Consider the following 15,460-nt stretch of genomic DNA (forward strand, 5'->3'; position numbering starts at 1 on the left):
TTGCAAAATTGCTATAAAATAGAGAAAGCGCTGTAAATGTTTTTGAGTCTCAAAATGTGGAAGGAAGTAGGCATTTGCAACCCCCTGGATCTCCCCACTGACATGATGTATTATAATTTTTAGGACCTATCTTGAAGTTGTATGTTCACAGTGTTTTACAAAATTTGGAAAACAGAATACGAATAGGATAGTCCGCATGTTTTCTGAGCAACAGGTTTTTAAGTTTGTGTGGGACAATCACAGCATGATGGGGTAGGGGAAGCAGCAGCGTAACGTGGGTACAACTCAGCAAAAGTCACGAAAAGGAGAACTATACCAGAGACAGTCGCTTTTTTCAGATAGAATCGCATTTAATTTCCCTACTTATTGGTTTACTTAACTCGTGTAACAAGAGAAACCCCACTAGTAGCTTCACCTGGGCTTGATTCGTGGCCATAAATGATCCAACAACCAAAACCAAAAAACAAACCTTTCTCCAAGGTTTTAAAACTGCAAGCAAACGCATGGTGGCGCTGTTGGCTAAAAAGGCGAAGGAAACCGCTGGCCTGGTACAAATTCTGTGACGCCACGGGTTCAGCGCGGCCATCTGGGAGACGTGAACCTGGGAAGATTTTTCAGCAAGCCGAACTGAGCCCCGGAAAAGAATTATTCGCTCGGCCACCTCTAAAGGTTGAGGGGTAAAAGGCTGCTTTCCGCCGCTTTGTCTGAGGCTCCGCTTGGCGACATTCCCTGGGAGAACATGGCAGCGAGTGCAGTGGAAGCGGGAGGCGAGCGCTTTCGGAGACAAAGGCAAGTCCTGCTTCTCTTTGTTTCTATGGCTGGGTCTCTGGCGGGGTCCGAGTCGAGACGCTATTCTGTGGCCGAGGAAACAGACAGGGGCTTTCTGATAGCAAATGTAGCGCAGGATCTGGGGCTGAGGGCGGAGGAGCTGGCCTCTAGGGGCGCGCAGGTTACGTCCCGGGGGAGCAGACAGCCTTTGCAGCTCCACCAGCGGACCGGTGACCTGCTCCTCAATGAGAAGCTGGACCGGGAGGAGCTCTGCGGCCCCGCCGAGCCTTGTATCCTGCATTTCCAGATACTGCTGCAAAACCCTTTGCAGTTCATTACGAATGAGCTCCAGGTGATAGATGTGAATGACCATTGTCCGGTGTTCTTTGAAAATGAAATGCAGCTGAAGATCCTGGAAAGCGCTCCGCCCGGGACGGTGATTCCTTTGGGCAATGCCGAGGACTTGGATGTAGGCCCGAACGGTCTGCAGAACTACACGATCGCTCCCAGTTCCCATTTCCACGTCCTCACCCGCAGTCGCAGAGACGGAAGGAAGTTCCCAGAACTGGTGCTGGACAAAGCGCTGGACCGGGAGCAGCAGCCCGAGCTCAGCCTGACGCTCACAGCGCTGGACGGCGGCTCTCCGCCCAGGTCCGGGACCGCCCGCATCCACATCCTGGTAGTGGACGTAAACGACAATGCCCCCGAATTTGCACAGTCGCTCTATGAGGTTCAAATTCCGGAGAGCAGCCCCATCAACACTGTCGTGGTCACTGTCTCCGCTTCTGATTCAGATGCGGGAACTTTTGGGACAGTCTCATATGCATTTTCTCATGCTTCTGAAGAAATTCTCAAAACGTTTAAGCTCAATCCAATCACTGGTGCTATGCAGCTGGTCAAAAATCTGAATTTCGAGGCAGTGACGACATACGAAGTCGACGTCGAGGCCAAGGACGGGGGAGGGCTTTCGGGAAAATCCACCGTCCTCATTCAGGTGGTGGACATGAACGACAACGCCCCGGAACTGACCCTGTCCTCACTCACCAGCCCCATCCCCGAGAACTCGGGGGAGACGGTAGTGGCCGTTTTCAGCGTTTCGGACCAAGATTCTGGAGACAATGGGAGAGTCGTGTGTTCCATTCAGAACGACCTCCCGTTCGTCCTGAAACCCTCTGTTGAGAACTTCTACACCCTGGTAACCGATGGAGCGCTGGACAGGGAGGCCAGGGCCGAGTACAACATCACCATCACCGTGTCCGACCTGGGCACGCCCAGGCTGACCACCCGGCACCACGTCGTGGTGCAGGTGTCCGACGTGAACGACAACGCCCCGGCCTTCAGCCAGGCCGCCTACACCCTGCTGGTGCGCGAGAACAACAGCCCCGGGCTGCTCATCGGCTCCGTGAGCGCCAGCGACAGGGACGCGGGCGCCAACGCGCAGGTGACCTACTCGCTGCTGCCGCCGCCACAGCAGCCCGACGTGGCGGCGCTCGTGTCGGTGCACGCGGACAGCGGGCAGCTGTACGCGCTGCGCGCGCTGGACTACGAAGCCCTGCGCGCCTTCGAGTTCGGCGTGCGCGCCGCCGACCGCGGCTCCCCGGCGCTGAGCAGCGAGGCGCGCGTGCGCGTGCAGCTGCTGGACGCCAACGACCACGCGCCGGCCGTGCTGTACCCGCCGGCCAACGGCTCGGCCGCCTGCCCCGAGCTGGTGCCGCGCGCGGCCGACGCGGGCTACCTGGTGACCAAGGTGGTGGCGGTGGACGGCGACGCGGGCCAGAACGCCTGGCTGTCGTTCGAGCTGCTCAAGGCCACGGAGCCCGGGCTGTTCGGCGTGTGGGCGCACAGCGGCGAGGTGCGCACGGCGCGGCCGCTGAGCGAGCGCGACGCGCCCAGGCAGCGGCTGCTGGTGCTGGTGCGCGACCACGGCGAGCCGCCGCTGTCGGCCAGCGTCACGCTGCACGTGCTGCTGGTGGACGGCTTCTCGCAGCCCTACCTGGCGCTGCCCGAGGCGGCGGCGGCGGCCGAGGCGGCGCGGCCCGACTCGCTCACGGTGCAGCTGGTGGTGGCGCTGGCGGCGGTGTCGTCGCTCTTGGTGCTGAGTGTGCTGGCGCTGGTGGCGGCGCGGCTGTGCGGCGCGGGCGGGGGCGGGGGCGCGGGCGGTGTTGGTGTGGGGGCGGGGTGTGCGGTTGGCGGCGGCGGCGCGGGTGCGGAGGGCCGCTTCCCGGGGCCGCTGCTGGACGTGAGCGGCGGCGGGACGCTGTCGCACAGCTACCAGTACGAGGTGCGCCTGACGGGCGACGCCGGGACCGGGGAGTTCAAGTTCCTGGAGCCCATTAGTCCCAATTATCTGGCTCAAGGCACTTAGCAGGACTGTAACAAAACTCCAGTTTCAGTAATACTTTTATCATTAACAAAAGAATCAAAAAGTTGTCTGACTATGCATGTTGCTTTTTAAAGTCAGTGATTGTTCGTTGATATATTCTTGGCTGATGTTTTTTAACTGTGTAGTTAATCTATGCATACTCTTTTTATCTCTTCCTAGCTTACCAATGCAGTTTCAATACCTTGTTTTCTTAATTCATAGGGAAGCAAAAATAAATTCATTTTCTTTTAGTGGTGATTTTAAATAGGCTTGTTTCACTCATCTCAAATTCTTATCTCAAAGTGTTATAGAAAGTATTCCATACCACAAATTTTAGAGTTTACGTTTTTGGATATATTTATATAATGTGCTTTATAATAATTCTGAGGTTGTTCTGCCCACAGTTAATGAAGTGTGAGGATAGATAAGAATGTGTTTTCTTTAAGGCAGAGTAATATACCACCTTTCTAGATTACAGTACTTATTTGAATGTAATACATTTCATTTTATGTACTGACGTTTGTAATAATATTTTAATATTGCACGTTTGTACTGGCTGAAAATGGGCAAAAAAATGTATTCTACTATAACAAATTAGTCTTAGGTTTGCCTGAAGTACATTCGCCTTGACTGACGGGAGAAAACCAGGCCATTGGGCTTTTCTTATTGGCATGAAAACATTGTGTAGTAAGGCATCTGGTTGGATGCAAATCTGGTTTTCATAATTTTGAGATGCAAATTGCTATCAACCGGAGGCCATTTTTTTCCAAGAAATTACATAAATATATGATCTCTGAAAGCCTGTTGGTAAAATTAGTGCCCACTCAGCACTACTTTTGTCAGTCTCTACTTGCTATTTATGTGGTGTTTTAGGGAGAAAATATTTTCTTTGCTTCTTTTCTTGGTTCCCTCCTTTCGATTTCAAGCTGACATGACTTCGGATTATATATGATCCTTCTGGGATAAAAACTGTCCATCCACATCAGCATTCTATCTCCTACATTGTAATTAAAAGGAGATAGAGGCTGGCTCTGTGGCATAGTGGGTAATAAAGTCAACCTGGCAGCCCATATGCATGCAGGTTTCAGTCCCGGCTGCTCCACTTTCCATCCAACTCCCTGCTAATGTGCCTGGAAAAGAATAGGAGGATGAGGATGACCCAAATGCCTGGACCCCTATACCCATGTGGGAAACCCAGGAAAAGCTCCTGGCCTCGGACCAGCCCAACTCCAGCCGTTGAGGCCATTTGGGGAATGAATGCCTTTCAAATAAATAAGATCTTTTTTTAAAAAAAAAAAAAAGATACACAAGGATAGGAAGAGGAGAGCACAATATTGTGAACGTTTAAGTTATCTACAAATAATAAAATCTGGAAGCAACTAAATCATCAAATATTTTGAGTGGTATTGAAAAAACATTTTCATTGATTTAAAAGGCAGAATTAGAGAGAGAGAGAAAGATCTTCCATCCATTGGCCCACTCCCTAAATGGCTGCATTGGCTGGAACAGGGAACCAGGAACTTCATCTAGGTCTTCCACATAGGTACAGGGGCTCAAGCACTTGGGTCGTCTTCTTCTGCTTTTCCAGGCACATTAACAGGGAACTGGATTAGAAGGGGAGCAGCTGGGACTCAAACTAGTGCCCACATGGGATGCTGGTGTCACTGGCAGTGGCTTTACCCCCTGTACCACAATGTTGACCCTGAAAAGCTTATTTTTAAATAGCAAAATATTTAATCTCTAATTATAGAAATTTAGGGAAAATATGTTTTCTTCTCACAGGTATTTTGTCATCCAGAGAAACAAAACTTTACAGGAATTGAAAACTTATGACTAGTAAAAGAGAATTGAAGTTCTCAAAGATTTTGAAAATTACCAAAAGAGAAAAAATTTAAGATAGACATGCTCAATTGTACTTGAAGTGTGCATATAATCACATTAAAATGGCATCATTTTATGAAACTGAGCATCAAATGCATAAATCCTTAACAATCAGGAAAAATGACATTTCCTTTCATTTGAAGTACTTTGTAAAGATATTTGAATCTGATTATTTTAGTCATATTTTTTCATTGGACCACACTTAGCTGAGTTTCCATGAAGATCGAGAAAAAGGCAAAAAAAAAAAAGTCACATCCAGGGAAGTATGCAGTTATGGAAAGAACAGAGGGTAATTCCTTATTCATTTTTGAGCCAATGTATTATATGACCCAAGACTAAAGTTGGAAGGGCTCTATGCTAAGGACCATTTAGACCTGGAAGATAGAAGAACAGGTATTATTATAGTAACTTAGTTCATAAATATATTGTTAAATTCTGTTTACCTTCTCAAGAATGTATAAATCCAAAGCCAAACAGTGGGAATCTGGACTAAAAGTTGAAAAACAGTTACACCTTATTCTTGATTCAAAGTTGATTTTCTTTCTGGGCCTTCAGAAATATTTTAACTTTCTGTTCAAAGACAACTTTCAAAGACTTCTTTATCTGAATATCTCATTACATGTAGGATGGAGAAGGCATCACATGTGTAGTTCTGCTACTTTCTGGAATTCTACAAACTGCATGTTTGGCCCAAGATAAAGGAGATGATTTTATGTTTTAATAATAGTGAATTACTATTTTTTCTTCTAAGAGAGCTGATATATCCATCAATGTAAATTATTTACAAATTTTTCAATGCTGCTCCAGTTTTCAAAAAAGTAAGAGAAATTAAGTAAAAATTTGAGCCCTTCTCTCCAGAATACACTCTATGACCTTACTGGATTCTAAGCAGCTTGAAAGTAGAGTTGGTTTCTGTTTTATTCACAGTCACATTTCTAACAGAAAGCAAGTGTTTCAGACAGTTGATGTTCAACTTATATCTGCTGAATAATTGAAACATCTCTGAGAAATCAATGAATTTTCTAAGGACTTGTTTATCTGAAACTAATCTACACTGAATTTCAAAAGAACTATTTGTGTTTAGAAAGACTGAGGTACAAGACTATAATTCCAGCTTCCATAGAACCAATTTATTATTTGATGGTTGGTCTCTCTGCTTGTTCAGATTTCTGGAGACTAGGAGAACTGTAAAATGATGTATGAATCTCCAATTTAGTTCCAAATATTGAGCTCATTCATATCTTTGATTTTGGAGACAAAGAATAAATTAAATTCAGTATTTTTGTTAATAGAATTAACTTTCTGTAATCTATATTTAAGTTCTATGGCCTCTACTTGGTGCTTTCATTCAACTTTGGTTAGTCTTTATGGTATCCAAATTAAGTGAATTTTGCACATCCAAAAGACTTTAAAAAACTCTCTGTAGCCAGTTTTTTTAAAGCATAATTCTAGATCATATGTACTCTCCTTTTTATTCCTACAAACACATCAGTTTAGAAATAATTTTAAGTATTTCCTAGATTTTCATTCTGGATTTTAAATTTTAATATGGGATTGCTATAAGACTAAGCTATATTCAAATATCAATCATTAAAACTATGCATTAACTCACCATACTTTTCAAAAATCTACAGCCCTCATGTACTGCTTCCTTTCATATTAGGACTTTTAAAAATGTTGTTTACCTATATATCCTGCCACTATATTATTAGGTTATCTTTGGCTTCTCAGAGTAAATTGTTAGAGCTTTTCAAATCCAAAACCCTATTAGTTGCAATTTAGAGTTAATTTTCTGTCAAGTACACATTTGTTTAATCAGTTTTATTTAAATAGATTGAAACATTTAAACTCATTTTCCTTTTATTCTTTGGGTTTTCAACACTTTTGATGAACAGTATGGTATCACTGTACTCATTTTTTTTAATCAGTAAATAAACTTCTTCACTTTCATTTAGATTTTTCTTTATTCCTGATATTCTGACATTTTCTAGGCTACAACCTGAGATTGACTTAGTATGCTTTTCTCAGTAACTATAGTTTTTTTTTCATGATTTCTATTTGTCAGATTTTTACAACTTGTTCTACAATTGCTATTTCCTTCTTTGTTTGAATAAATTATTGTAAGTTCTTTCCATATTGTTCTGAATCACTTTTTCTTATAGCAGAGGAATAGCTCTGTTATTTGTTGGGTCTATTTTTCCTGGTAGTCTTTCTCATATGTGATTTTTTTTTATTAATGGCGTTATCTCTTCTTGGTGGTTTCGTTCCCACTAGTACTGCTTTTGATAATCTTGGGGTAGGGAGGAAGAAAGGTCTCATGATGATTTTAGCTCCAACCTCTGCAAATCCAAACCTTAAATAAGAATTTTAACCCCACTTTGCCACATGTGGGTAGTAGTTCTGGAAAAACCTCTAAAGATTTGTTGGAGCTGGGTCCCAGGCTCCCTCAGGTAGAACTGCTCCGCATTCGCTCTATAAAGCAAGCATCTCAGGGAGGTTCTTTCTTCTGGGCTGTCATGGTGTCTGCCAAGGCTGTGGGTATGGAATCTAATGGGTAACTTTTTACTTTGCAATCTTAAGACAAAATAAATTGGTTTTGAAAAAAATGTAATAGTAGCTAAAGTAATTCATGCATGGGGGATATATGGAAAACTCAGTCTTGATTCAGGTTATAAATACACATTATGATGCTCATAAATAGAATAGTATAATCCAGGATTTCTCTGAAGTGGTGGTTCCTATTTTTTATATATATAAAATAGCTTGGGACTCTGGTGATGGAAAATTGACTTGGACCTTCCAATACATCATCTATTTAGGAAACAATCTATCAAAAATACCATCTGGTAACAGAGGTCAGAGTGACTTCCATTTTTTCCATAAGGGCAGGGTCTTAAATGCAGAAATAGAGCATAACATAACTACTGTTGTCCAGGAGTGTCAAAAATTTGCTAACACAGACCTCATGTACCTTTTTAGTTCACAAAAAAGTCCTACCCTTCCTGCTGGTAAAACTGGAGACTATCTAAGGACTAACACCTAAGTCATTTTTGCTCTGTTCCCCCAGGTTGTTATCTCAAACCTCTTTTTATGTATCAATATAAGCAATGGAACTGTATGTTTTGGTGTCTCTGGTTTTTAAAACTCTTGATGAGTTTGTGTTCACAATGTTCTGGGTTCTCTAGAATTGAGCAACAAGGCTGTTGTATGCAGTGATCCTGAATGACATGCACAGCTAGCTCTGTGACAGAGAAAAGTCACAGCAAAGCAGTTCTGCATTGTGCACAGAGCTGGCCAAGAACAGGGTCGTAACCTGGATGACAACTTGGGCTGGAATGTGTGATTATTTTATTAATGATCAGAGGCCTCAAAGTATTGGCTGTTTAGCACTGGCACAAACAGCTGGAAAATATGACATATGAAGCACATCCCAGCACAGCATTGTGCTATTATTAAGGAGTAACTAGAAGCCACCTCTGTCTTCCAGGATTACCCTGCTCCAGATGAAGGACTTCTCACTGCCTTCCCTGCTCTCATGCATAGGATACTCAAGCCAACAGGTTCCCCATCCTTAGGATCATTTACTTGATTCAGTCTTCTCTCTTGTTCAATTTTTTCTGCTTCTGAGATGTAGATGATGAACAAGGAAACTTTAATGGACTTCTGCTCATAAGAAGGTCCCTTTCTAAAAATTTGGCATATCAATGCTACTGGAATTGGTTTCAGAGCTGTCACTGTCAGAGGTTTATCACAGGGATGTCAGGAACAAATGTGTTCAAGTCTACAAAGTTAAACGTCTTCAGCATCAACTGTTGACGAGGAAAGACTTCAAGGAGAAAGTTAACTTCTAAGACAATTTCATGGTTATAAAAAATTAAAAACCATATTCTCTAGTGTCATTTTGGTTTTTTCTTATATTGCTTTATCTCTGGGGAAATGGATGTCTTCATCTTGAATGTCTCATCCTATTCAATTTAGAGTAAACAGCTGGCTGGGTTGATGCTTTGTTGCTCAAGTTTGTTATGACAAAATGTATTCCATCATATTTTACTGTAATTTTTTAAAAAAAATATTCTGGCCATCAGTGACAATAGTAGAGAGAGGACCTCTGAAAAACTCTTCTCCATAAAAGCAATTAGGAAAGAGGTCAGAATCAACTTTTTCTTTTTCTCTTTTTTTTTTAAAGATGTATTTGTTTATTTGGAAGGCAGAGACAAAAAGAGAGAGATCTTCCATCTGCTGGTTGACTCCCCAGATGGACTCAATCCCAGAGCTGGGCCAATCCAAAGCCAAGAGCTTCTTCGGGTCTCCCACGAGGGCACAGAGGCCCAAGGACTTGGGCCACCCTCCACTGCTTTCCCAGGCCTCAGCAAAGAGCTGCATCAGAAGTGGAGCAGCTGGGTGGGACTCGAACTGACACCCCTATGGGATACCAGTGCTGCAAGTGGCAGCTTTACCCACTGCACCACCGCACTGGCCCCCTCAAATTTTTTAAAAGGAATTTAACCAAAGGTTTGCAGCAATATTGGGAGAATTTATTGAAGAAAAATAGGCTTAACTCTTGGCTTAAAAAAAAAAACAGTGATTTTCTGGTGCTTTAACTTGCCCTATTCCCATCTGCATTTCTCTAACTTCCCGGTGAGCCTTAAAACCTAACAGCTTACAGTCACAGGGGAAACAGTCAGTTTAGCAGCTGCAAAAAAAGAGAACAAACTTGGAGCTCCTTCAAGCTCACAGAGAACTGTCATTGTGTGGTCAGTTTGCTGGTTTCCTGGAGGTCTCCACTTGCAAGGCTGTCTTTATCTGACCCAAACCAGAGCTTACCTAGTGAAGAAAATAATTTTCTTTGAGGGCATCTGTTGAAACCATTTAGAGGCATTTATTTAATTTTACAGCTCCCAGGGTGTCACACAAAATTTGGTAAAACAATAGGCTGATGGAGTAACTGAAATGAAAAATCTGAGGAGACATCCGTAAAGGCTTTGAAAAGTTCTTATATATTCCTCAGAATTCAGAAGGCCACAGGCATGTGTAGGCTTTTCATGTGCTCAGGGCTGTATGCATGTTAAGGAAAGACCTGAGGGGCATCAAAGCTCCCACTTCTGGATGGGCTTTGGTCTCTCTGTACAAGTAGGAAGGGAAGGCCAAGGTGGAGTTGTCAGTTGTCCCGCTGAATGTAGAAGGAACAGCCCAACGTGAACCTGGAGTCCCTTAGCAAAGACTAGAAGACCATTGGCTCCCTGAATGTAGGTGTGTCTTTGTCCAACCCTTAAGTAAACTGAGCAGAGAATTTTGTGAGCACATATCAAAGAACACAGAATTGACAGAAGCCATGCAGAATACAAGTCCAGTCACCCTGTGAGCTTCATATCCATAAAGCCCTTTTCATTTTCTCTCCGGCTCTCAGAAACTGTGGTTCTAATATTTGCCTGACTTCTATACTTAATGTGGGTTCACACTGTACACGACTCAATACAAACCAAGATATCTCTTATTCAACTGCATTGTTATTTGCACACTACTGTGGAAAAATAGAACCTAGTCCTTTAGACCATGTGGCATAGTACATCATAAACTTTTGCATCATCCTAAAGTCTCCACATTCTTGGAAACAAACACATATAGCTAATATGAATCAAACTGAATTTTTAGAAGAACTACCTCCCCTCATTAGTTTATGCAAAGGTAAGTGGAGTTCTTTGAAGTTCCACTGGTAAAGGTGTGGGGCGACTGCCTGTGGTACAACAACGTTATCAATTATACAACTGAAAGAAATAACACAGTTAGAGAAGAGTCTACACTTAAAAATTGGCTTTCCTTTGGAAACCTCAAAAAAAAACTTTGACTTGCATATATGAATTTCTCAGTCAAGACGCTGGGTGGCGCTGCAGGCTAAGATTGTAAATGCACAAAGAATCCTAAAAAGCTTGCGTATTCTTTTGTGTTGCAAAACGTAATAAAACACACACATAGGACGCTTTGCAAAGCAGTAAGGGATGACCACCGGGTTTGGGCAAATACATACTAAAGGAATTTAAGCTTGGGAGCTACTGTGGCGCTTTCTTCCAAGCAAGAAATCAGAACTGAATGTCTCGGGTCCTTACTGTGACTGCGGAAGGAATTAAGCACCCGGACTCCAACATGGAGCAGCCACAGAAAACTCATCCACACAGGCAAGTGGTGCCCTTTATTTTCATGGTGTTCTTGTCTCGGGTTCGTGCCGAGCCGATTCGTTACTCTGTGCGGGAGGAGACCGAGGGCGGCTCCTCCGTAGCCCGTCTGCAGGAGGACCTGGGCCTGGGGGCAGGGGAACTGGCGGCCCGGTCGGCACGGGTGGTGTCTGACGATGACCAGCAGCCTCTGCTGCTGGATCCTCAGACCGGAGATTTGCTTCTGAGGGAGAAACTGGACCGGGAGGAGCTGTGTGGCCCTGCGGAGCCCTGTGTGCTGCATTTCCAAGTGTTCCTGGAAATGCCGGTGCAGTTTTTTCACGGAGAATTATGGATCCAGGACATCAATGACCATTCCCCGGTATTCCCTGATAAGGAAGTGCTCTTGAAAATACCCGAAAACAGCCTGCCAGGGACTCTCTTTCCTTTGAAATTAGCCCAGGATTTGGACGTGGGCAGCAACGGGCTTCAAAAATACACCATCAGCCCCAATTCTCATTTTCACGTTGTCACTAGAAATCAGAGTGAGGGCAAGAAGTATCCGGATTTGGTACAGGACAAAGAACTGGACCGGGAGGCGCAGGCTGAGTTCAGCTTAACCCTCACCGCACTGGATGGCGGCGCTCCTCGCAGGTCTGGCACAGTCCTGGTTCGAATCCTGGTCATGGACGTCAACGACAATGCTCCGGAGTTTGTGCACACCCCGTATGAGGTGCAGGTCCCGGAAAACAGCCCCCTAGACGCCCCTATTCTTAAGGTCTCAGCCAGGGACTCAGATGCTGGAAACTTCGGGAGTGTTTCCTATGCCTTGTTTCAACCCTCAGACGAAATTCAACAAACATTCTCTGTAAATGAAGTCACAGGAGAAATACGCCTGAAAAAGAAACTGGATTATGAAAAAATAAAATCTTACAGGGTGGAAATCGAAGCCACCGACGGAGGAGGCCTTTCTGGGAAAGGCACTGCGGTCATAGACGTGGCAGACGTGAACGACAACGCCCCGGAATTGACCCTGTCCTCACTCACCAGCCCCATCCCGGAAAACGCTCCCGAGACGGTGGTCGCCATCTTCCGAATTCGAGATAGAGATTCCGGGGACAACGGGAAGACGGTTTGCTCTATTCCAGATAACCTGCCATTCCTGTTAAAGCCGACTTTCAAGAACTTCTACACCCTGGTAACCGATGGAGCGCTGGACAGGGAGGCCAGGGCCGAGTACAACATCACCATCACCGTGTCCGACCTGGGCACGCCCAGGCTGACCACCCGGCACCACGTCGAGGTGCAGGTGTCCGACGTGAACGACAACGCCCCGGCCTTCAGCCAGGCCGCCTACACCCTGCTGGTGCGCGAGAACAACAGCCCCGGGCTGCTCATCGGCTCCGTGAGCGCCAGCGACAGGGACGCGGGCGCCAACGCGCAGGTGACCTACTCGCTGCTGCCGCCCGCCGCGCCGCCGTCGCCGTCACAGCTGCAGCAGCAGCAGCCCCAGCCCGACGTGGCGGCGCTCGTGTCGGTGCACGCGGACAGCGGGCAGCTGTACGCGCTGCGCGCGCTCGACTACGAGGCCCTGCGCGCCTTCGAGTTCGGCGTGCGCGCCGCCGACCGCGGCTCCCCGGCGCTGAGCAGCGAGGCGCGCGTGCGCGTGCAGCTGCTGGACGCCAACGACCACGCGCCGGCCGTGCTGTACCCGCCGGCCAACGGCTCGGCCGCCTGCCCCGAGCTGGTGCCGCGCGCGGCCGACGCGGGCTACCTGGTGACCAAGGTGGTGGCGGTGGACGGCGACGCGGGCCAGAACGCCTGGCTGTCGTTCGAGCTGCTCAAGGCCACGGAGCCCGGGCTGTTCGGCGTGTGGGCGCACAGCGGCGAGGTGCGCACGGCGCGGCCGCTGAGCGAGCGCGACGCACCCAGGCAGCGGCTGCTGGTGCTGGTGCGCGACCACGGCGAGCCGCCGCTGTCGGCCAGCGTCACGCTGCACGTGCTGCTGGTGGACGGCTTCTCGCAGCCCTACCTGGCGCTGCCCGAGGCGGCGGCGGCGGCCGAGGCGGCGCGGCCCGACTCGCTCACGGTGCAGCTGGTGGTGGCGCTGGCGGCGGTGTCGTCGCTCTTGGTGCTGAGTGTGCTGGCGCTGGTGGCGGCGCGGCTGTGCGGCGCGGGCGGGGGCGGGGGCGGGGGCGGGGGCGGTGTTGGTGTGGGGGCGGGGTGTGCGGTTGGCGGCGGCGGCGGCGGCGGCGCGGGTGCGGAGGGCCGCTTCCCGGGGCCGCTGCTGGACGTGAGCGGCGGCGGGACGCTGTCGCACAGCTACCAGTACGAGGTGCGCCTGACGGGCGACGCCGGGACCGGGGAGTTCAAGTTCATGAAACCCATTAGCCCCAACCTCTTTGTTCAGGACCCTGGGAGAGAAATTAACGAAAATCCTAATTATAGGAGTAGCTTTGTATTCAATTAAGTGTTGACCACGGCTAAATGAATCTCATTACTTTTGCCAACTTCTCGTTGCAATGTTTGAAGATATTGTATTGCTATGTAAATACTCATAGTACAATTCCAAACCTATGCACGTCTCTGATCACGCTGTTTACCTTTTTTATTGGTGTTATTTGCATTTAGTATTTTTAGTGATACTGGCTTTATTTCCTTCATATTTGACCTCTTGGCGATTATTCTTTGCACAACTATAAATTACTCAAGCAGTATAAAGAGAAATTTTATTTTAATGATGCTCTTAAGTTTTTTTTTTTTTTTTTTTGACAGGCAGAGTGGACAGTGAGAGAGAGAGAGACAGAGAGAAAGGTCTTCCTTTGCCGTTGGTTCACCCTCCAATGGCCGCTGCGGCAGGCGCACCGCGCTGATCCGATGGCAGGAGCCAGGTACTTATCCTGGCCTCCCATGGGGTGCAGGGCCCAAGTACTTGGGCCATCCTCCACTGCACTCCCGGGCCACAGCAGAGAGCTGGCCTGGAAGAGGGGCAACCGGGACAGAATCCGGCACCCCGACCAGGACTAGAACCCGGTGTGCCGGCGCCGCTAGGCGGAGGATTAGCCTAGTGAGCCACAGCGCCGGCCAGTTGGTGTCTTTTTTAATGAAATCTTTTGAAGCTTTTCCGTGATCTTGATTTTTTTATATTGGTGATGCCTTTTTTACCATTTATCTTTCACGTTTCAAGTTCCTAGTAGTTCCCTCCACATTTACTGATGATGTCCTGCAGGGTTAAGACTCCTAGAGCCCTGGCATAAAGTGTGGCACGCTTGTGTCTTCCAAATTTTGTATGAACATGCACTTTTCTTGTCGTGAGCAGCCTTCATACTCAAGATTGCATTGTTTGGTTACTACCTACCTAGCTCATTCTAAATGCCTCATAAATACTAATAATAGATTTCTACAATAATTTTTATTTACAGCGAAAGACACTATCTCATATGATTTGCCATCCTTTTCATTAAGAAAATCTATTCAATAACTGATTGATATTATCCTCTTTTAAAAATCTCAGACCTGAAATAAACCATAAGCTTCTCTCAAAGAATACACAAAGCTTCAGAGCATCATAGTTTTCCTTGCTTTTGCCACGTCCAAGTGCACATTAATGTGTGCATTTTCCTTTGGTTTTTCTGCAGCTTTTCCCAGATTTTAAAAAGAGACATGAAATTTCTTCTGAATCTTTGCTGCTCTGCTTCATTGGGATGATCAGTTGATCTTAGATTTTTCACTTTATTTTACTTTGCAGGTATAGACAAGTCTTTATCAGCAAAATAGTGCTTTTTATGTTTAACCACCTTTTGTCTTTTTTTAAACTTCAGTTATTTTGAATCAATATAATTTATTAATAATACCATTACATTAGTATGAAATATGCAGATATTTTGTCCCTAAGTAGATTGGCGTGATAATGAATTTAGCTGAATCATAATTCCTTTATTTTGTGTTATGTAAGCCACTTCTAACTAGTTAAATGTATGTGTATATAGCTCTAAGACAGTTCTGTTATAAGCTTGCTTAATAATCTAACTTTTGTTTCTAAATAAGAAGTGTCATCCTACTGCAGTATACATGCACTTTTGACCAAATACTATAATTAAATAAAAATGGAAAATTGTTCAGCATTTAAGTCATTCAGCAAACAATTTTTGGTCTGTATTCAATTTAAATCTTAAACTTTTTTGAAAACTAAAAGAAAATTTTACTTATCTTATTTTTTAAAAGATTTATTTATTTATTTATTTGAATGTCAGAGTTACACAGAGAGAGGAGAGGCAGAGAGCGAGAGTGAGAACAAGAG

At 45.9% G+C, this 15,460-nt stretch overlaps 2 protein-coding genes across 2 annotated transcripts; both read left to right on the top strand.

Moving 5' to 3' along the window:
- The first annotated feature begins 131 nt into the window (after window positions 1–131).
- PCDHB3 (protocadherin beta 3) lies at window positions 132–4,413 on the top strand. Its single transcript, XM_051844361.2, has one exon. It carries the CDS (start codon window positions 740–742, stop codon window positions 3,131–3,133), a length of 2,394 nt encoding a protein of 797 aa, XP_051700321.2. The 5' UTR covers window positions 132–739; the 3' UTR covers window positions 3,134–4,413.
- A 6,503-nt stretch (window positions 4,414–10,916) lies between these two features.
- On the top strand, window positions 10,917–15,284 carry PCDHB4 (protocadherin beta 4). Its single transcript, XM_070076211.1, has one exon. The coding sequence runs from the start codon at window positions 11,099–11,101 to the stop codon at window positions 13,628–13,630; it is 2,532 nt and encodes an 843-aa protein (XP_069932312.1). The 5' UTR covers window positions 10,917–11,098; the 3' UTR covers window positions 13,631–15,284.
- Window positions 15,285–15,460: the final 176 nt, after the last annotated feature.

The sequence above is a fragment of the Oryctolagus cuniculus genome, chromosome 6, assembly GCF_964237555.1.
Source record: "Oryctolagus cuniculus chromosome 6, mOryCun1.1, whole genome shotgun sequence".
Classification (NCBI taxonomy): Eukaryota; Metazoa; Chordata; class Mammalia; order Lagomorpha; family Leporidae; genus Oryctolagus; species Oryctolagus cuniculus.